The 20,925-nt window shown below is 55.0% G+C and overlaps 6 protein-coding genes across 6 annotated transcripts; 3 read left to right on the forward strand and 3 right to left on the reverse strand.

Annotated features, from left to right (window-relative positions):
* Positions 1–1,988: 1,988 nt before the first annotated feature.
* E0L32_000066 (uncharacterized protein) lies at positions 1,989–2,947 on the reverse strand (the record flags this gene model as incomplete). The annotated part of the gene is made up of 5 exons (XM_031141234.1): positions 1,989–2,064; positions 2,127–2,228; positions 2,294–2,328; positions 2,394–2,801; positions 2,861–2,947. 5 exons carry the CDS (start codon positions 2,945–2,947, stop codon positions 1,989–1,991), a joined length of 708 nt encoding a protein of 235 aa, XP_030997443.1.
* Positions 2,948–3,330: 383 nt separating this feature from the next.
* On the forward strand, positions 3,331–5,839 carry E0L32_000067 (uncharacterized protein; the record flags this gene model as incomplete). The annotated part of the gene is made up of 2 exons (XM_031141345.1): positions 3,331–4,091; positions 4,213–5,839. The coding sequence occupies 2 exons, from the start codon at positions 3,331–3,333 to the stop codon at positions 5,837–5,839; spliced, it is 2,388 nt and encodes a 795-aa protein (XP_030997444.1).
* A 360-nt stretch (positions 5,840–6,199) lies between these two features.
* Positions 6,200–9,634, reverse strand: E0L32_000068 (uncharacterized protein; the record flags this gene model as incomplete). The annotated part of the gene is made up of 3 exons (XM_031141456.1): positions 6,200–7,515; positions 7,566–9,480; positions 9,575–9,634. The coding sequence occupies 3 exons, from the start codon at positions 9,632–9,634 to the stop codon at positions 6,200–6,202; spliced, it is 3,291 nt and encodes a 1,096-aa protein (XP_030997445.1).
* Positions 9,635–10,807: 1,173 nt separating this feature from the next.
* On the forward strand, positions 10,808–11,479 carry E0L32_000069 (uncharacterized protein; the record flags this gene model as incomplete). Its single annotated transcript, XM_031141567.1, has 1 exon — positions 10,808–11,479. One exon carries the CDS (start codon positions 10,808–10,810, stop codon positions 11,477–11,479), a length of 672 nt encoding a protein of 223 aa, XP_030997446.1.
* A 725-nt stretch (positions 11,480–12,204) lies between these two features.
* Positions 12,205–13,671, reverse strand: E0L32_000070 (uncharacterized protein; the record flags this gene model as incomplete). The annotated part of the gene is made up of 5 exons (XM_031141679.1): positions 12,205–12,293; positions 12,352–12,547; positions 12,600–13,131; positions 13,186–13,343; positions 13,396–13,671. The coding sequence occupies 5 exons, from the start codon at positions 13,669–13,671 to the stop codon at positions 12,205–12,207; spliced, it is 1,251 nt and encodes a 416-aa protein (XP_030997447.1).
* Positions 13,672–15,611: 1,940 nt separating this feature from the next.
* E0L32_000071 (uncharacterized protein) lies at positions 15,612–20,066 on the forward strand (the record flags this gene model as incomplete). The annotated part of the gene is made up of 4 exons (XM_031141790.1): positions 15,612–15,785; positions 15,854–16,042; positions 16,107–19,746; positions 19,807–20,066. 4 exons carry the CDS (start codon positions 15,612–15,614, stop codon positions 20,064–20,066), a joined length of 4,263 nt encoding a protein of 1,420 aa, XP_030997448.1.
* Between the last annotated feature and the right edge of the window lie 859 nt (positions 20,067–20,925).

Here is a 20,925-nt window from a genome sequence, read left to right on the forward strand (position 1 = left end):
GCAGGGTGATGACAAAGCTTGAGGACGACACAACTAGACTTAGTTGGCTCAGGCTAAGTCGGGCAGGTTTCCAAGTATTGACACTGCATCTTGTGTCAGTACAAGAACGAGGATGACTGGACTCTCGACAGTGCGAAGGATGCAGCATCTTACTTGGGCCAAACGACGAAAGTTGATGGGGCAGCCGGTAGGGTGTCCCAGTCAAGGGAGAAATGATCAGTTGGGGAGGTTGACTACCGGAGGGCAACTTTATTAAGATATGTTGGCAAGTTCAGTGGCAACAGTGTTTTGCGTATGCGTGGACAAGCTCGACTATGACAGCGGCCCATGATCGACCGGATGAAAAACTAGGAGGCCGGATGGAGACCATTCTCGAGAGCACGATAACAATGGATGAAGGACCAAGTGACGCACATAGGTCTGCCCAGGACAGTTGGAAACACCCGAGGCCTTCTCTGCGGCCCACCACATCGGGACGTCTTTTGCTCCGAGATCGACAGGAACTTCCGAGAAGCCAAGAGGAGGGATGCCCACTCGATGTAGCGGTGTTCTAACCCAACTCCCTAATGACCTCTTGCTCGGCTGAACAGTGCCAGTGTGGCCCATCTCACAGCTTTCGGCTCTGCCAAGGTCTGTTTGGATAGGAGTTTAGTATGCTCGGACTGTTGATCGTGCCCGTCCCTCGTCCACAACATTTTCATCTATTATTCAGCACCATCCAAAGTCGAGGGACAGGAGAGAAGTTATTAACTCTGCATCACACGCCCCCTACCACCTCCCAGAAAATGCATGTCGTGATTGCGTTCCACGCAGTCGCATCCCGCTTTTAATATACGATGAGCTTGTCCGACAGAAGCACGAAATAGATACCTTCCGGCCGGTCAGTGAGAACTCGCGCGGTAGGGGTTGCTGGGAGTGGGAGCAAGACTTCCGGGCGTGTGTGGGCAATATCGCCGGGTAAAAAGCTGCCGCAAGGCAACGCGAGGAGGCCTTGAGCAGGTGTCCGGCCGAGAGAGAAAGAGGGAGAGAGTGCGCGCGCACGTTCGGATGCGTCCGATGCGTGATGAAATCGCTCGTCCCGCTTGATGCATATTCATCTCTTGCATGGTAAATTGCGTGGGATGCTTTTTTCTCGGCTTCTTGGTAACGATTACGAGAAGAGCCATGCCGTACCGTCGTCTGCTGCGTCCGAGTGCGACAACGTGCCGCTGTTGTCCGACGAGACTGCAGCCCACATGTAAGTGGCAAATATCGCGATGAATGTTCGCCCCCGCCCGCGCGACGAGAACGGCTCTCTTAACGGAGCACATATCTTATTTGCAGTGTCCAAATTGCAGCTGAAAATAGATAGATTGGTCGAGAAATAGGCTGCGGTCCGTGTTGCTCGGCACTCTTCGCATTCCCTGGCTACCGGGTGGTGTGACAGGTACTCTTAAGCTCCTGGGACTCTGTTTAAGCTTGTTGAACCTTGCCAGGCTTGCTCTCCACATATGCATAATATGTTCCCGTCACATATGCCAAGCCTGATCTTTGTTTACCTTGTCGGGGTCTAGTAAGAACCCGACGAGATGGATGAATGACTGTCTCCCTTTGTACCGCATAAGTCACTCTGTGCTAGACGAGAACTGTCCTTTCCTATCATTCATGATGGTGTATGTCTACGAGAGGCAGGTCGAGAACCTCATATCCTCAATATTGCCGACCTCCAGTGCCGAGAGCCATCTACCAAGTAGAGTACGTCGGACATTTAACGTCAGAGCCGCAACACTTACTTCCTCGACCTTCAAACAGCCTGGCTAAAATTAGCGTGCGTCCAGAATGATTAGCTTTCTATCTGAGTTGAACATGTGATGTTTGTTCACGAGTTGATACAGGTATTATACACAGAGAATTGGACCGATTTCCACACGGCAGTTGGGACACGGGGGACGAGATGTAATCAAGACTGGTCCATTCCAAGCAGGCCAGATGCTGAAGCCTTGTAATCTCTAGCTCTGTGCCTTCCTCTCCTCTTCCCTAAGCCGCTGGACAAGCTTATCTTTGATGAAGGGAGTCAGCCCCAAGCTAGTTCATAAAATGTCAGCAATGTGCTCGCTATTAATTTCAAGTAGATCAGTGCAGCTCACATTCCCTCATTGGTGACAACCCGATACGTGCCACTCGGTTGGAAATTGTCTTGCAAATTGCCGTGACTGTCGACCTCGACGCTCCCGAGGATATCTTCTGGCCTGCATGGTCATGATGGGCTTAGTGGGCAGTTAGGATGTGCGCGTGCCAGATACCAGTGACTTACCATGCTATCCTGCCAAAGTCAGGGGGGTTCCGTCGCTGTGCACACAGGCATTCGTTAATGGGATTGGATGACATGTAGAGAACAGACCGCTTTGACTTACATCGCTAAGATGGACCCATCCGCCTACGCCACCACCTCCGGCACCCCCCTGGGCACTCGCACCGCCGGCTCCGCCTCCCCCCGCACCGCCTCCGCCACCGAGGCCGGCGCCGGACACCTTGGAGCCGCGCTGCCTCCGTTGCTGTGGGAAGAAGACTCCGCCGGACCCTAGAGTCGACCCACCCGGGGAAGCAAAGGCCTGAGCCTGGGACTTCAGGTCGTCATCTTTGTGTGCATTTTGCCTGAGGACGTCGTTGAGAATCTCGAGGAAGCGGTCGTTGCCCTTGAAAGACTTGGGCGTCGGCGGAAGCTCGTTCGTGGTGCCAATTGCAAGGTCCCAGTTCGGCGGGTCGGTGTTGAGATATGTCAGGATATGGACGCCCGGCGCATGCGGTGCCGGGAATGCTTTCTGTCAGGCTGGGTCAGGTGTGGTGGACGTGGAAGAAGGTCAGGGGGAGCTGGACGTACGATGTCTGAGTTGTTGGACAATGTAGTGACGGTCCGACGAAGGACGCCGTTCAATTGCGCATGCGCCCGGAATCTTGAAGCTAGCATCTTGTGTGTCAATCCAGCATGCAAACTGCGACTTGTCCACGATTGAAGACTTCTGTCGTCGACGGCTCGAGCGATGCCGTCATGGTGTTGAGCTTGGAGACCCGATCTTTTTCTTAGTGCGACAGGGGTCCGCCAATGGATTTTACAGTGGGGTCCCAAGCGCTGTAGCGATAAACCCCACCACCAAATCGAATCGCGTCTCGACGCGATTCTCAATGCACTTTACGCGTCTCCACGGCTTTCTGAGGACCATATTCTTCAAGCTTATCACGATCACAAGATATCACTCATTTGCAGGTAGCGGTCGTATTTTGACTATTTCCGTACCGTCAATTGTCCCGCTCCTCATTTGTCTGTAGTTCACACAGGCCCTCAGGCTCAAGATGACCGAGGAGGCGCTCACTCCTCATCGGATCAGCCCGCGGAAACAAAGGCAGAGCAGACCACTGGGCGATTCCTTCTTTGGCGCAAAGGGCATCGCAAAGACCCCGGCCTCGAAGAATCCAATACCGTCCTCTTCTCCGGCCTTCGGAACGCCACTTCATCCCATTAAGCCCTTCAATGTCGGCGCGCCGACCAAGCAGACGATCCTCCCCATTCTCCTACCGCCAGCGACACTCAGGCCGTTGGCTTTTCGCACATTCACGAAGAAGCACAGCTTGACCCTCACCTCGTCTACTCTGCAGGAGCTTGCTACCTTTATTGGGAGGCACTGTGGCTCAGGATGGCGCGAGGAAGGCCTGGCGGAGAAGGTGCTTGAAGAGGTCGCAAAGAGCTGGAAGAATCGCAATGGAGGGGTTATGGTTGATGGGTCGAATCCAGCGTTGAAAGACATTCTGAAGACGTTAGAAGGCAACATGAGTGGCGGAAAGATCGTGACCGGTCCTCGAGGACTAAGCCGGCAGAATAGTCTGCTGCTGGAATCTGCGCAGGAGAAGGACCTTTCCAACACGAGGTTGGGCATTCGACCGACCAACTTATTGACGAGGGACGATAGCCAAACGAGTATGGGTATGTCTGGACTAGCCATGGAGGAAGATGATGAGGACGAGGAGGTCAAGGACCCGAGGAAATGGATCAAGGTTGTTGGAGCGTATGAGCAACCCCGGATGTTGTACAATGTCAACAAGAAACACTTCGAAAGGTATGCGCTGCAGTTGTCCCCGACCTGCGGGAGGTATCTTCTAACAAGATTTGGTCAGGGACGGATCAAAACCATCATTACTACCAGTGGCATCACACAAAACCACTGTGTTCCGGAACAGGTACAATGTCATCCATCAGAGACTCCTCCGCAACGAGTCCTTTCAAACCTCAGCAGTAGCCGACGCCAGGGGATCGGGCCGCTCCAGTCTTGCGTCTCAGTCACATCAAGCCCATAAAATCACGCCAGTCGCCAACTTACTAGGCAGGCATGGTACTCACCACATGCTTCTCGGGATGCTGGTCATCCTTCCTACTGGAAACCTGGCGATCTGTGACCTCACTGGCGCCATCGCCCTCGACCTGTCCCAAGCTGCTGCGATTCCTGAAGATTCCGCATGGTTTACCCCTGGAATGATAGTCCTCGTCGACGGTGTGTACGAGGAGGAGGAAGAGTCAGTTGGCAAAGGCTTGAGCGGGAGCAGCGGTGTCGGCGGCACGATAGGTGGCCGTTTCCAGGGCTTCTTCATCGGACAGCCCCCTTGCGAGAAGAGGAAAGTCACACTCGGAATCAGCGGCCCGGACGGCGGCCCGGACCACACCATAGGAGGTGGGTTCGGCTGGATCGATTTCCTCGGCGTTGGTAGCGAGCGCGCCGTGGGATCCCGCATGCGCCGGTTGGAGCAGCGCATTCTGAGACAGCCTTCCACGCCCGACATGCCTGGCCGCGGCCGCATGGTCATTCTCGGAGAGCTGAACCTAGATCAGCCCCGGACTCTGCAGGCAGTCCGCAAGATCCTCGCCACCTACGCCACCGAGCCCGAAGGGTCCACGCCCCTGAGCTTCATCCTGACCGGCAACTTCACCCAGCACGCCGTCATGTCGCGCAGCGAGAGCGGCGGCAGCATAGAATACAAGGAGTACTTCGACTCCCTGGCCTCGACCCTCGCCGAATTCCCGACCCTGCTCCAGGGCTCCACGTTCGTCTTCGTCCCCGGCGATAACGACGGCTGGGTCTCGGCCTTTTCGGCCGGCGCGGCGGCCCCCTTGCCCAGGAAGTCCGTGCCCGAGCTCTTCACGTCGCGCGTGCGCCGTGCCTTCGCCTCGGCCAACGCCGAACTCGGGCCCAGCGGCAGTAGCCAGGGCGGCGAGGCCGTGTGGACCACCAACCCCAGCCGCCTCACGCTCTTCGGGCCCAGCCACGAGCTGGTGCTCTTCCGCGACGACGTCTCGGCGCGCCTGCGCCGCACAGCCGTCCGCCTCAAGACGACGCGGAAACCCACCGAGCAAGACGAGAACAACGACAGCTCATCGCAACAGGCCGCGGCGGCGACCAACGACGCCATGGACCTCGACGACGAGGCTCCGTCCTCCCCGCCCGTGATAGCAGCTTCCGCCGAGAAGCAGCAGGAGCAGCAGCAGACAGGCGAAGCAGGCCCGGACGCGGTGCCCTACGACATCCGCACGGCGCGCAAGCTCGTCAAGACGGTGCTGGACCAGGGCTACCTGGCGCCGTTCCGGCAGCCCGTGCGCCCCGTGCACTGGGACTACGCCGGCGCGCTGCACATATACCCGCTGCCGACGGCCATGGCGCTCGTCGACACGACAGCCCCGGCCTTCTGCATCACGTACGAGGGCTGCCACGTCATGAACCCCGGCGCCGTGCTCGTGAGCGGCCGCAGGGGCGTGGCGAGGTGGATCGAGTACGAGATTGGCCGAGTTGGGCGAGTCAGGGAGTGTTTGTTTTAGAATGCCATGTTGGCGAAGTAGGCATATACACTGAAATCTGGAAGTCAGCCAGAAAAGTACCAGAGGAAGAATCATTGACAACGGAGCACCGGCGCAGTTGGTTCATGAGGATTAACATTGCTTGTTGCTAGGGTATAATCGTCAGTGACGGCACGATAAACTAATGATAAATAAGCATGCTTTGCTCCGGTTTCCTTTTACCCAGTTCCGAATCCAACCAAGTGTTATGTGCTGCTCCCAATCCAACGACCTTTATTGCCTGTATTGCCATAGTCTTGACGCCAGTGACACAGAAGTGTGACATGTCCAGAGCGAACTGACGCATGCAGATATGAGATCCGACAAGTCCCCGAGAGGCAATCACTGCAGCAGCAGCGACTCCTCGTGTAGAACGCCAAACAAGCCTTCAATCTCCTTCTCCACCATCTTGAGCTCCTCAGCAACCTGGCCAGTGACCAGGGCGTACGCGTACAGCAGCGCGTAGTCGCGCTCCTCCACGAGCACCGGCTTCCCATCGACCGTGGTAAGGCCCTGGGGCGGGATCGGCTGCGGAGCAGCAGCACCCTTACTACTGCTGCCGCCCGCGTCGTCTGACTCAGTTCCGGGGCTACTGACCGCCCTAGCGCCACCGGGTAGCGACGAGCCGGAGGCCGCTGCTAGCGCTGCAGCGTGCTCCTTGCGGAACTGGAAGGTCTTTCCGAGGAGCCGGTCGCGATTGCTCGTGATGCTGGGGATGGCGTCCGTGAGCGGGTACTCGAGCATGATGGAGCTAGCTAGCACCTGGAACACGTGGCAGATGCGGTCGCATAGCTGAGCTCTCTCGTCAGCTGTAGCGCGCAACAACGCACGCTCACCCTCGGTCAAGTGACCTCTGCGCTGGGTGACTAGGCTCATCGCATAGAATGCGTCGAGGATGTGGTTTGTCGACGCCATGATGCGGCCGTAAGCCTCGAAGGGAAAGGGCCCCCGGAGCTCGAATTCAGAAGTGGACGCGGTTCGAAGTACGTCCAGGTGAGAGGCGTAGCGCTGCAGAGCAGCTTGCTCGCCTGATTTGAGGTAAGATCGTGTACAGTCGCTTCTCAAAAGGATGGCAAGGGGTCCTCGCTTCCAGATAAGGCCCATCTGGAGGTAGAGCACCGACATGCCCTCCTTGAACTTCTTACGAGCTGAGATAGGCCAAACAAGGCGGCAGACGATGAGGGCCCAGACAATGCCAGCCGTGACAGCGAAAGCCCTGTGCTTGGCAATCTCCATGATGAGAGGGTGAACACCACCTTCGTCATCATCATCATCGTCGACTTGCTGAGATAGACTGTAAGCGTACAGTGTGGATACGTTGTACGCCAGTAGAATGGTCCGGCCCAGGGGTGCCTTGTTGTACTGTATAATGATGTAAAAGGTACAGAAAGCAATGAACGAGCCAAGGAAGATAAGAGGGACCGCGTTGCCTTGGGTGATGTCCCAGCTGATTACCGAGTACGACGCGCCAATGACCGTCGAGATGAAACGGGTGAAGCCGGATGTGTTCGAAGCACCTACGGTCATAGAGCAGACGATCATGAAGGAGAGAAGTCCCCACTCGCCTCGCCAGTGTGTATAAGTAGGTCTCGTCGCGTTGAAGAAGGCAAGACTCGCGAAGAGCATGGCGCCAAGACCGACCTTCAAGCCGAAACGGACTGTCTCATGGTTAGCCGAATGCAGTGGACAAAGGGGTGTTGATACATACTGTCTTCACGTCGCAAGACTCGAAACACCTTCAACAGCCATTGCGACCATGTTTGGACGATCTTGTTAGACTGCGGAGACGCCTGCCAACTATAGGTGTCTCTTCGCTGCAACATAGAATCCGGAATGCCCCGTGGTAGCTGTGACTTCCTAAGCGGCCTCACGGGTTCTCGATCGGGGTCATCAAATGGCAAAAGCGACATGTTCTGCGTCATAGCGCTGGGGTCTCTCCAAAACAGAACCCATCTCCAGCTGCGTTTTCCATGCTCCGTGATGTACCTCAGGTCGTCTAGAACGTCCAAGTACCGGGACATTTCTTCACCAAATGTCTGAAGACTGAAACTGAAATGACCGCAAGCTGCTGCAACCTCCTCGAAATCTGCCTTGAGCTTTTCTGATCGGGGACGGCCAAGCTCAATGCTCCTATAGAGTTCCTTCAGTGCATCTGCTCTGGCACCATTGAACAAACCCAATGCGTCTGAAAGGCTTTGCCGGAACTGATCATGGATGGTGATTTCATAGTTGGGCGGGCCTCCAAACGGCGGTTCGCGGAGTACTTCTGACAGTGTGTATGTAAGGGACTTCATAGAAGGTCCTAAAAGCTCGATGAATAGCTCAAAGATGTCAGATGGCGCCCGGAAGGCTGGAGTGGCTTCGCCTTGCGATGCTGAACGGACTGGCTTTTTGCGACTGGCATCATCGCTGCTGCTTTCATCCGTGGCTTCATCTATGGCCGACAGAACTGTGGTACGATCCTTGCCACTTTTGAGCAATGTAGCGATAGATCGGCCCAGATTTTGGGGTGCAAATTCAGTACCTGGTGACAGGAGGCCTGACGTAGCTTCGGGGAGTTCTTTCAGTAGTTCAAACTGTGTATGAGCTGCACTCTTCAAACCGCCAATCGATTGGGCAAGATTCTCCATGGACTTGTAGACAGCCTTGTCCAACTGGTAAGTCTTTTCACGCCCGATTGCATAGTATTCGTACTTGGATTCCTTGAGGTTTTTCGTCATCGCCGCGTAGTTGGAACGCCAGGCGTTGGCAGCGCCCTTAAACTCGGGCATGGAAAGTTCGTCTTCCGAACCACTCAGGAAGCTGTGTGTGATCATGGAGAGCATGTCCCCGAGCGACGTAGAAGCCTTGATCATGGACTGGCGGAGGAGGATGCGAGCGGACACCCTCCAAAGAAGTAAGTTCACAGCCGTGGTCGTCGTGACTCCAATAACCAGGATCTGTAGCATCTGCAGGATCTTCTCGTTCGAGAACACGCTTGTATACACCGTCGTCTCCTTTGTTACAGCTGCGATGATAGCCAAAGACGCCAGCGTCACGCCAACATTGACGGACGGGTGGTTCATCCTTTGCTTAACCCATCCAGCAAACCCGAAGCCACCACCGATGAAGACCATCAAGACAACGACATATGCCGTTGTAGGCGAGCTGAGGACTGATCCAAAGAATACTGACGCGGCCATGGATAGGATGGAGATGATTTCGGCATAGCATACGGCGATGATGGCGATCAAGGCGGCCTCGATCATGGATCCGGCGGTCCGGGCTGGGTGGAAGTAGACGGTGATGGTTGCGCAAACATGCTTTCCATCCGGTCTTCCAAGGGAATCTGAGAGAGGACCCCAAAATGTCCACAGACTAGCCAGAGTATAGGCAATGGTGCACTTCATGACGCCTCTGCCCTGCGACGTATGGAGCCACTGCCAAAAGTGCTTTGCGCCGTCTCGGGTGCGCCCCCCCAAGGCCCGGAATCGTTGGGCCATGCCCGCCCTTGTATAAAAGGGTCGCCTTTCTTCGGCGTTGTCTTCAGTCGGCTCGGTCGAGTCTGGTGCTAGGCGCAAGGTGAACTGACGTCTAGACCTCTCGCCTGTAGACGGGATGATAAACGTGCCATTCCGAAGCTTCTGTAAAAGATGAGTGTTACCATATTATTGCGGCGACAGTGCATGTGTTTGGAGGCAAATTGAGAATGCCGTTGGGACAAGGGAAGGGACTCACGCTTCGCTTCGAAGGGCGACGAGGCGGCCAGAAGCCACCCGAATTATTGGCGGAACTCATCTTGGATTGTCGGACTCAGCGTGGCTCCCGACAGAGATGGTGTGTCTGGCAAGCATGATCGACGGTCGCGATGCCGAGTCGAGGAAAGTTCCCTCTTCAGAGAGAGGAGATGGAAGTTGCGTGATGGTGGTGGACAACAGTGGGTAAGGTGCGTTTGGATAGCAGTTTGGGACACATGGGATGCGCCGGATGATCGACGTCAGTGACGAACACCCTATGAGTGTCCAGGTTGGGCGGCTGTCAAGGTGGAGCTGCCAAAAATCGTTGGCAGTGATTGGCATGAGGCCGCATGCAGGCCAACGGGACGCCGCAGCTGAGAGCCGCTGTTCCATTCTATTCCAGGGCTAGCACCAGCGAGCTCCAGAGCTCTAACTGCCAGCAGGCTGATCACTTCGAGTGCTAATCACGGGCACTAAATTCGAGATGCACTAGCGTGGACCTCCTCGGAAACATACAAGTAGAGCTTTCAAGTTGAGTGCTCCAGCTACGGAGCTAGTGAATGATCTAATCGAAACCGTCATTGACCAAACTGTGCCTCAAGCCCAGATGTTACTCATCGCTTGAACGCAACGGTGATACCCCAAAAAGGACGCTCTTTCGATCAATCGATTGGATCTACGTTCATCGCCCGGTAGTGCTGTCGGGAACTGGCCGGTGCGGCAAGCGAAGACTTACACGAGCACTGGGACGGCTCGTGCCACACAACCACAGCTCATGCGGAGATTCTGCTCCATCATGGCCTCGTCAACACCAAGGCAGTTCGCCCCGCTGAGGCAGGGCGCACCGCAGAACGCAGGAAACCGGCTGAGGGGTGTCGTGTTCGACGTCGACGGGACATTATGGTAAGTCTGTTTTCATACATGCCCTGTCTTGTCACCGGATTACCTACTGCCTCGGCTCTATCCTGGGATGGATGACAGGAGGTGAAATCGTTGTTCATGAGTATGAAGATGTTCGTGACGCAACTCAACATGCCAGCACACGGGTTGCGGTCTTTTACTGTACTTTTCTTCCTTCTTTCTGTGCTTAAGGCAGTCTTGAATGTGCCAGGCAAGTGCTCGGGCACCCATCACTGACTTACAAGATATCACTCCTCATACCTCTGTGCAACGCTCAAGGCAACTGACCCCTCATATTGAGAAAAGTAAACCCCAAACCTACATGTTCGGCGAGATGCGCGCCGCCCTCGGCATCCCCAAGTCGGTCGACATCCTCGAGCACATCTACAGCCTGCCGACCGAGTCGGAGCAGCACGACGCCATGGAGCGCGTCCGCGCCGTCGAGCGCCGCGCCATGGCCGACCAGGTCGCCCAGCCCGGCCTCGAGCGCCTCATGGCCTACCTCGACGAGCGCGGCGTGCCCAAGGGCATCTGCACGCGCAACTTTGAGCAGCCCGTGCACCACCTGCTCGGCAAGTTCCTCGGCGGCAGCGTCTTCGCGCCCATCGTCACGCGCGACTTCCGCCCGCCCAAGCCCGACCCAGCCGGCATCCTGCACATCGCGCGCAGCTGGGGGCTCACCCGCGCCCTCGAGGGCGAGCGGCGGCGGCAGGCGTCGCCCGAGCGCATGGGCGCCGTCGACGAGGAGATGCGCGAGGAGCGCGAGGAGACCGGGCGCGAGGTCGGCGACGAGGCCGACGCCAGCGGCCTCATCATGGTGGGCGATTCCATCGACGACATGACGGCGGGCCGCAGGGCTGGCGCCGCCACGGTGCTGCTTGTCAATGACGTGAACTCTCATCTTGCGGAGCATGCGCATACAGATCTGGTCATCTCTAGGCTGGACGAACTCATTGACATCTTGGAAGAGGGTTTCGTCGGCAGGGAAGTGCCGACAGAGGAGTAGGTATTTGTGACGTAGGATTGCTCCTGATGGCCAGCATAGAGATCTGTTGGGGACAAAAGCGCGTCTTCAGGAGGCGCAAGGGTTGCATGAGCGTGGATAAAGATAGACTCAGATGGCAGCATCATTTGGGGTTGGGTATGAGCCTCGACAGAAAATCTTGTCATAAACAACGGAAATACAGTCACGAGCCTGTTGTGAGCCAAGATCAAAGATGGTCAATCAATAAGAAGTCTCAACAAGATATGTTTCGAGTACGACCATTCGATGTTAGAGAGGATCTACGACATGATACCGTGGTCTGTTGCTATGAACTGGCATGCATGCGAATCAGACTGATCGCTAGGTATATGAACACAACGTGCTTTTGCGAAAATATGCGGAAATACAAGGCAGAGAATGCATTTGCAGTCTAGATGGAAAATTCATTATGCCATATCTCTTTGCTTTTTTCGTATCCTTTCGTCGTCATCGCCATCATCGAGTCGGATAGCCTGAGCTATACGATCCATCAAAAGACGTCCCGCTGCCTCCATACGTGGCTTTTCGCCGAATTTGATGTTGTTGCCTAACATCATCACTTGAGTCCTTTGGTGGCGGAGGTGGTGGTGGAGCATTCATCGGCGCCGGCCGCACCGGGAGAGCGAATGTGGCTCTGCTGGCGCTGGCTGGGGCGGACCGCTCGCCAGCCGCCTTCGCCGTCACTTTGGGTATCGAATTGGTGGTGGCTACTCGTCCCAGTCCCGGATGAACAGCTTGTCCACCTGCTCGGCCAAGCCCGCCGGCCCCGTTTCGCGTGGGGCTCCGATTCGATATGCTGTCATACTGTTGGTCACCATGCGGTGACATAATAGCACCCGCAATGGGAATCTCACCTGAGGTAGGGGTCTGCGTCGTCCGATCATCTCCATGATAAGTAGGAGAGTCGCTTGAACGAAGAAGCTCTTGCGTCGCGGGCGAAAGCTGCGGCGCAAGGTGAGACTTCCGGTTGTCTCTCTCCATCAGCCCGACTGCCCACTCTCGTAGATCGACCGGGGTTCTCTTGGCCGCTTGCACGAACGGGTCATGATCCTAAACGTATTAGTGAAAGCATGGGCAACAGCCGATCCTACCAGAAGCTCACAAATAGTTCTTGCGGAGTTGGCCGCTCGTCCGGGGCCTTGTATAGACATTTCTGGATCATGTCCTCGAGGATGGAGGGGAAAGCATCGCTCTTGGGCAGCCTAGGAGCCGGTTCATGGACGATTTGCTGAAGGAGATCAAGGATTCCAGCTGGTGCGCTCTCAGCATCCGAAAGCTGTTCGCTGGCTGCAAAAGGGAATTTTCCGATGGCGAGTTCCATAATTGAGAGACCGAAACTCCAAACATCCGACTTCACCGTGTACCGTTCTCCCTGAATTCTCTCTGGGGCCATATACGTCGATGTTCCCACGAAGGTGTCGGCGATAGAGTTGATCAGCTCTCCCGAGACGCCAAAATCGCACAGTTTGATAGATCCCCTCGAGTTGACAAGGATATTAGACGGCTTAATATCGCGGTGCATGATGTGATGCTTCGAATACAGGTAGGTAAGTCCGCCGAGTGTGGCCTCTGCAATCTTGCCTAGAACATCGACGCGGATCGGGCCAAAGACTCGTGACACTCTGTCTAATGATCTGCAGGCGCAAGTCAGCTTAGAGCAATGTAAATGTTAAGTGCGAAAAGCCTACCCAACATCCATGTATTCCATACACATGATCACATCGTTGTTATCATTCAGGAAGGCGCCATAAAAGGTGACAATGTAGTCGGAATGGCAGCCATGCATAATCTGCAATTCTCGAACAATGCGCTTGCGCATCTCGCGCTTCGCTTCGACGTGAATGACCTATGACAGGATTAGCGGGCCTGCCGAACAGAAAAGCTGGTGGAAACAGTACCTTGCGGGCCATAGTTGTGTTGGTCGGAATGTGCTTGACCTTGCTGACAGTGCCGCCGTTTCCGGAACCCAGCTCCTTGATCATTTCAAGGTCCTCTGGCCTCAGATCGAGGTTGAACTCTATGCCGATTTCCAGCTGCGCCGTATTGTCATCGCCTCGGTGACCTCCCAGGTTGGCATTCTCGGCAGTCGGAGGAGGCTTGGGCGCTGCTGGGGTGAGAGCAAGGCCCTTGACATTCTTCCGCTTCATAGAGCGGGGTGCAAAGCCGTCTGCCATGGCTGCGTTGGTGTCGGGTTGGTCGAGGGAGGAAGAGGCTTGAGAATCGCTCGGTACGGTGAGGCGGACGTGGGCGATACAGGTTCGGCTGCAAGACAGTCGAGCCACTACTGGATTCGCGCTTGTATCTCTGAACCGATCTGAATATCGCGCCAGTAGCTCAGTCGCCGACAGCGAAACCAAGCCTGTGACGAGCGGGTTCACCTGACGCTGTGATACACCGACAGGTTGCAAACGCTCGTTGCTCGGCTGGCGGGGGGTGAAAGATGGCTCGAGGGAGCACAGCGGGGTGGCCTTCTTTGGAGGGTTGGAGTTGGAGGGACAGGCGAGGTGGAGGTGGCGTCGTACTAAAGGTCTAGACTAGGGGCGAGATGGCCTGGTCGTGATGAGGGCGCTGGGGGAAGATAAAGAATTTCTTCAAGCGGCTCGCACTTGGCCAAAAGCTGTTTGCGCCTGGGAAAAGAGGGCTCAACTTTTAAATGTTAGAGCTGAGGGTTGCAGAATGAAAGTTGCATTCTCAGGGGGTTGCTTTGCTGCCCTCTTTCTGTCGGGTTGAGGTGGGGTTCGGGGCGTGATGCGTCAGGGGTTTGAAGTCGACAGCTTCAGCGCCTACATACCAAGCGATAGAAGGAGGGGCTCGGTCTCAGAAGGGGGCGCCAGCAGTGACCAAATCGGGTCTCGGCCACTACGCACCTAAAGTTCGTTTGATTGATCCCAACACGACTAGAAGCCGCCGCTCATGACGGGTATTAATTGGATTATGAGGGCTCCTTTTTGCTTTGAGATTCAAGGTTCCTTCTTGCATGCTAGAGGAAATGAGAATCAGGGGTATATCAGCTCTTCTACTGCTAGAACCGACTGGAAGTGTGTATATTGGGCTTCGATTAATCGTCCAGGACTTGAAAGGTTGATAGTCCTCGAGGCACTCTCACTAAAGTGATACCACCTCAGTATGAAACTACCTACATGTGTACAAAGCCAAAAGGCTGCAAGACCAATGTAGTCTTCTTACTTGAGAAAGGGGCACCTAAGGGATTTGTACAGGACCTACGATAAATCAGAAACACATTTGCTCCTTTGAACCCGAGGCAAAGGTCAGGGATCTGAGGCGCCATTGGTTCCCCGTGTAATCTGGAGATCTTAGTGGGAAGATCACGACCTATGGCAGCCATGGTTCACACCAACACATCAACAGTCACCAGTTTCGGCGCCTAGATGATTATGCCTAAGCGGTACCTTTTACCTTATCATTCCAGCCTGATAATAGAGCCCATATAACCCGATCGCAAGGTAGCAGGCATTTCAAGCAGCAATGAAGGGAAAAAAAAGCGTGAACGAGCTGGAGATTTAGATATCTTGGGCTGGTATCCCCATTTATGGGCCATGGCTGATACTTCCAGATCTGGAAAGCCCTGGTCTGTTTCGCCACCACCGCTGTTTCCCAAAATTGAATGGGCAAATTTCCGGTGATAAATCTGCTACGACGAAAACAATTCGTGCTTCTTGGTCTGGTCACTTCTCATTCTGATATCTGTTCTCTAATCAGAACCAAGGTTGAAGGCCTTTGCTTTTCCTCGCACTGTCCTATTTCTGCTAGCTGTGCCCAGCTAGCCACTGTATGAACAACAACCAATTGTGATTGGCTCAGGAGCTCTCGACCTTTGGACCCACCTGTGAGCGAGGCTGAAGGGGGAGGTACCAAGGTGATTGCCGCGTCCACTCGCGCCAGCCAAAAATTCCATCTCATCCTTTTGACATCGATCAAAGGCTCCTCCCGCCTTTGTTCTTGCTCACATCTCTCTCACCATCGTCGCAGCAGTAGTGAAAATCCTCGGCTTCGCTTGTGCAGGGCGTTGACAAACTTTTGCCAAGGTTTGCATTGCTACATACACAAAGGCGAAGTCCAGGACCCTGCCTCAGCGCAGCAAGGCTTCACCAACATGAGCAATTCGATGCGGGATTTGATCTCGGGGGAGGCAGAGCTCGATGATGAGGAAGACGACGAGTCCTTCGATGAGGAGACGGGCGAGACCCGTGAGAGAGAACGAAATGGCGATATCGAGGATTCGAGTGAAGAGGAAGATGACGATGATGACGAAGAGGAGGCGGCTAAGGTATGTGCTGCAATCGCAGGTGACAAAAAGTCTTGAGCATCTTATGAGCTAACTATATCTTCATTTAGATCCGCGAGGGCTTCATTGTCGACGAAGACGAAGACGAGGAGGAGGGCGACGATTCCGACGACCGCGAGCGCAAGCGACGACGAAAGCGGCGCCGCGCAGAGCGCGAAGAGGAGGCCCAGCTAGACGAGGAAGACTTGGACCTTATTGGCGAGGCGCATCCGGACTGGGAGCGCAAGTCGGCTGAGCAGGTGAATATGCACACATACCCTGATTAAGATGGCTACAGATACTAACCCCTTCCCCGTTCTATAGTCAAAGTTTAAGCGGCTCAAACGCGGCCACCGAGACGATGAAGACCGTGGCCCCGACCGTCGCGACCTCGCCCAGATCTTCTCGGATGAGGAAGATGACATGGTTGACGAGAGGCCTTACGGCCGGCCGAGCCATCGCGCCCAAGCCGATGAGTTTGACGATTTCATCGAGGAGGATTATCCTGAAGACGAGGAGGAACGAAACCAGCGACAAGAAGACCTTGAGGTGGCGCGACCTCGTGATCGTGGTATTGCTGGCAGCATCCTCGATACCACCGGTCTTGACAAGGATGCTCTGGACGAGATGGATCGAATCTTTGGCAATGGCGATGAATACGACTGGGTCCTCCAGATTGAGGAAGACGAAGAGGATCGAGAGAGGGAGGAGCAGGCCATTGAGCTCAAGGATGTTTTCGAACCGTCGCAGCTGAAGGAGAAACTGCTCACTGACGAAGACAACTTGATCCGCTACACGGATGAGCCTGAGCGGTTCCAGCTCGATCGCAAGCCCTTCAAGCAACTCCAAATTACCGCCGACCAGTTCAAGGAGGAAGCGCGATGGATAACCAACCTCATGTGGCCCCAGAAAGGTCTGCAGGGAGACCTGCTGCCACCCTTCACCAAGGCGATTGGGAAGGTCTTGGAGTTCTTCGTCGTTGATGATGTGGAAGTGCCTTACGTCTTTCAACATCGCAAGGATTACCTCATCCACGCCAAGAAGACACGGAATCCAGAACGTGATCGTGACGAGGATGCGCCTGAATATGTCGTCAATGCTGAGAAGCTCCTGACACAGGACGACTTGTGGCGCATTCTCGAATTGGACATCAAGTTCCGCTCCCTGATCGAAAAGCGCAATGCGCTGGAGAAGTCATACGAGAACCTTCGCTCTCAAGCCGAAGTTCAGGACAACATTCTGGAGGACATGATCAGTCAGGCAGCTACCATGGAAGAGCTGCAGGATCTTCAGGATTACATGCAGTTCCAGTATGCAGCACAGCTCAAGGATATGGCTGCTATGGGCGCTACCAACAAGGAGACCAAGAGGCCCGGAGCCAAGGGCAGCCAACTATTCGACCGGGTCCGAAAAGCAAAGGCCTACAACTTTGTCCGCGCCTATGGCATCACCCCTGACCGACTTGCCAAGAACGCATTGCGTGAAGGCGGAAAAGTTTCGGCGGAAGACGACGAGAAATTGCCGATGGACTTGGCCGACTCGCTTGCGGACGGTGACTTCATGACTGGAGATGCTGTCATCACCGCGGCTCGCCAGACCTACGCAGAAGAGCTGTTCACCAACCCAAAAATGCGACGACACTTCCGCATTGCATACTACGGCAACAGTGTAGCCAGCTGTCACAGGACAGAGAAGGGCCTCCGGAAGATCGACGAATCGCACCCTTTCTACGAGATTAAGTATCTCATGAACCAGACCATCCCCGACCTTGCCCAGCGCCCAGACCTCTATCTCAAGATGATGAAAGCCGAGGAAGAGGGCCTGGTCGAGGTCAGGTTGAGGCTGCAGAACGAGCGCGAATTCCGGAGGTCGCTGTTCAACGAGTTTGCGTCCGACAATTTCAGCGAGCGGGCTGATCGCTGGAACGAGGAACGTCAAAAGGTGCTTGATCTTGCATTCACACGCCTTAACAAGATTATTGCAAAGGGTGTCAAGGATTCCATGCGTACGGCTTGCCAAGAAGAACTTCTCAAAATCTGCCGTGAGGAGTACTCACGACGTCTGGACCAGGCGCCTTACAAGCCGAAGGGCCTGATCCTCGGTACGCCCCCACGTGTTCTCGCCCTTTCTAACGGAATGGGAGATCCATCTCGCGAGCCTGTGTTTTGGACGTGGGTAGAGGAAGATGGCAAGATGCTTGAACATGGCAAATTCGGTAACCTGGCCCGTGATGAGGCCCAGCGAGAGGCCTTCGTTGAGATTGTCCAGCGCCGACGACCTGATGTTGTCGCAGTCAGTGGTTGGAGTTCAGACACCCATAGGCTCATCAGAGATCTTGAGAGCCTGATTCACGACAAGGGTCTGATGGGACCCGAGTACGAAGATCCCGAGACGAGCGAGTACCGAAGTGATCTCCTCGACGTTGTGGTGGTCAACGATGAGGTTGCAAGGTTATACAAAGACAGCGAGCGCGCAACAGCTGATCTTCCCAATCTCAACTCGATCACTCGATACTGTGTTGCCCTGGCGAAATACCTCCAGAACCCCATGAAGGAATACGCTGCGCTTGGCAAGGACATCACCTCTCTATCCTTCCACCCTTGCCAGCACCTGCTGCCGCAGGATAAGCTGATGAAGCACCTGGAGACTGCTATGGTCGACATGGTCAACCTGTGCGGTGTCGACATCAATGAGGCTATTGGCAACGCATACAATGCAAATCTCCTTCCTTATGTTGCCGGCCTGGGCCCCAGAAAGGCGACTGCAGTCATCAAAGCCATCAACGCTAACGGCGGCGTCGTCAGCTCTCGTGATGAGTTGGTTGGCGATCCTGACAGTGGCAAGGTCCCCGTCGTTGGTCCTAGGGTGTGGAACAATTGCGCCAGTTTCCTTTACATCGAGTACGACAGTTCCAGTTTAACTTCGGACCCGCTCGACAATACCCGCGTCCATCCCGAAGACTACGAGCTAGGCCGGAAGATGGCTGCTGACGCTCTTGAGTTGGACGAGGAAGATGTCAAGGCGGAGACGGATGAGAATGGGCCCGGAGCCATCGTCCGCAAGCTGTTCAAGGAGGAAGAACAGGAGAAGGTCAATGAACTCATTCTCGAGGAGTATGCCGAGCAGCTCGAGCGCAACTACAGCCAGCGCAAACGCGCCACACTCGAGACTATCCGTGCCGAGCTGCAGGCTCCGTACGAAGAACTCAGGAGGAACTTTGCCATCCTCGGTGCTGAAGAGATCTTCACCATGCTCACTGGCGAAACCAAGGATACACTCGCCGAGGGTATGATTCTGGCAGTCAACGTGCGGGTCGTGAAGGATGATTTTGCCATTGTCAAGTTGGACTGTGGTATCGAGGGTCGCGTGGAAGCCCACGAGGTGTCCTACCATCACTCGATCAAGGAAGCTCTTCATGTGGGACAGACGGCGCAAGCCAAACTTCTTGAGCTTAACCGCAAAGACTTCATCAGCAAGCTTACCATGCGTGAGGACGCTCTTCGGCGGCCTTACAAGAAACTGATGGACCGGGACCGGGATCGCGATGTGTGGGACTTCCGCTTGGAGGACCAAGACAAAGACGCCCTCACCGAGAAGGACAAGACGACTGGCCGGACTCAGCGTGTCATCAACCACCCGCTCTTCAAGCCCTTCAACTCCACCCAAGCCGAGGAGTATCTGGGCTCTCAAGCACCAGGCGAGGTCGTTATTCGGCCGTCGTCTAAAGGCAATGACCATCTGGCTGTCACGTGGAAGGTGGCCGACGGCGTATACCAGCACATTGACGTACTCGAGTTGCACAAGGAGAACGAGTTCTCGGTGGGCAAGCTGCTCAAGGTCGGCGGAAAGTATAGTTACAGCGATCTCGACGAGTTGATAGTGGATCACGTCAAGTCGATGGCTAAGAAGGTGTTCGAGCTCATGCAGCACGAGAAGTTCCAGAAGGGGTCAAGAGCAGATCTAGGTAAGTCTTGTGGGGGTTTCTCACAGCGCCCTTGACAATGTTGCTAACCAAGTCTTACAGAGAAATGGCTGACCACCTACATGGATGCCAACCCCAACCGGTCGACCTATGCGTTCTGCATTGACGCGAAGCACCCTGGGTACTTCTACCTGAGCTTCAAGGCAAGCCGCGGGTCCAAGGTTAATTCGTGGCCGGTGCGGGTTATCCCGCATGCCTACGAGCTCATGAAGGCCGAGTACCCGGACATGCGGGCCCTAACCAACGGATTCAAGATCCGGTACAACAACGAGCTGGTGCGGATGCAGCAGGGTGGCAGATAGTGGGCGAGGGAGATATTGAAGGCGGTTGAATCTCGGGCATGAGGCATTAGGTTGATACTCCTTAATGAGGGTGGTCTTCTTGATTGCCCAGTGTATTTCTGTATTAGATTTCAATGCCGCTGGCAGGTGAGGAGAGCTCGGGCCTGCGTTGAAACTAGAATCATCAAAAGCATATCCTATCAAAACGAGGCGATGCAGTGCTATCTGGAATTGAAGACATGGTTGAAACGTCTCAGCCCCAGAGCGAGGTTTACGTGAGAACGTGTGCAATGGGTCAACAATCCGAGCTCGTATTCAGCTAGTCCGGAAAACGAGAGACGAGCCACCCAATGTCGTCACTTGGAGCTCCGTAGTGGGCCAAGCTGCATCCAGAAAAAGACATGCAATCCACAAATATCTTGTACGGAGTAGGCAACAAGAAACCGCGGGATTTGGTCCCAAACAGCAATTTCATGCCGGTACTTGAATGCGAAGGGAGCGAGAGAAGCGTCGTTCACATGTCGGATCGGCAGGAGGACGTAATGAACACGCGGCGCCGGCTTTGCATAACAGCAACGCTCAGAGTCGTAGGTCACATTCCTCACAGACAGGCCTTGGCTTTCCTCAAATTCCTCCGAATGTTTTCGTTGCGGGTGGAGGATTTGCACGGATAGCTAGAGGCATTTCGGCTCCTTGCTGTCCAGAATTCCCTGCTGACTGCACTAAATCTGCCTAGTAATTGGCCTAATGCTGACGGGCTTCCCGGGTGTGTCGGCCCCATCTGGCAGCACTGGAGCCCCAAAGAAATAACCCACCAAGGCAACGTGGTGCTCTTTTGTGGCCCTCCAACATCAATAATTACCCTAGCACCGATTGCTCG

Source organism: Thyridium curvatum (assembly GCF_004353045.1).
Source record: "Thyridium curvatum strain D216 chromosome Unknown NODE_1_length_1224711_cov_81.814160, whole genome shotgun sequence".
NCBI lineage: Eukaryota > Fungi > Ascomycota > Sordariomycetes > Thyridiales > Thyridiaceae > Thyridium > Thyridium curvatum.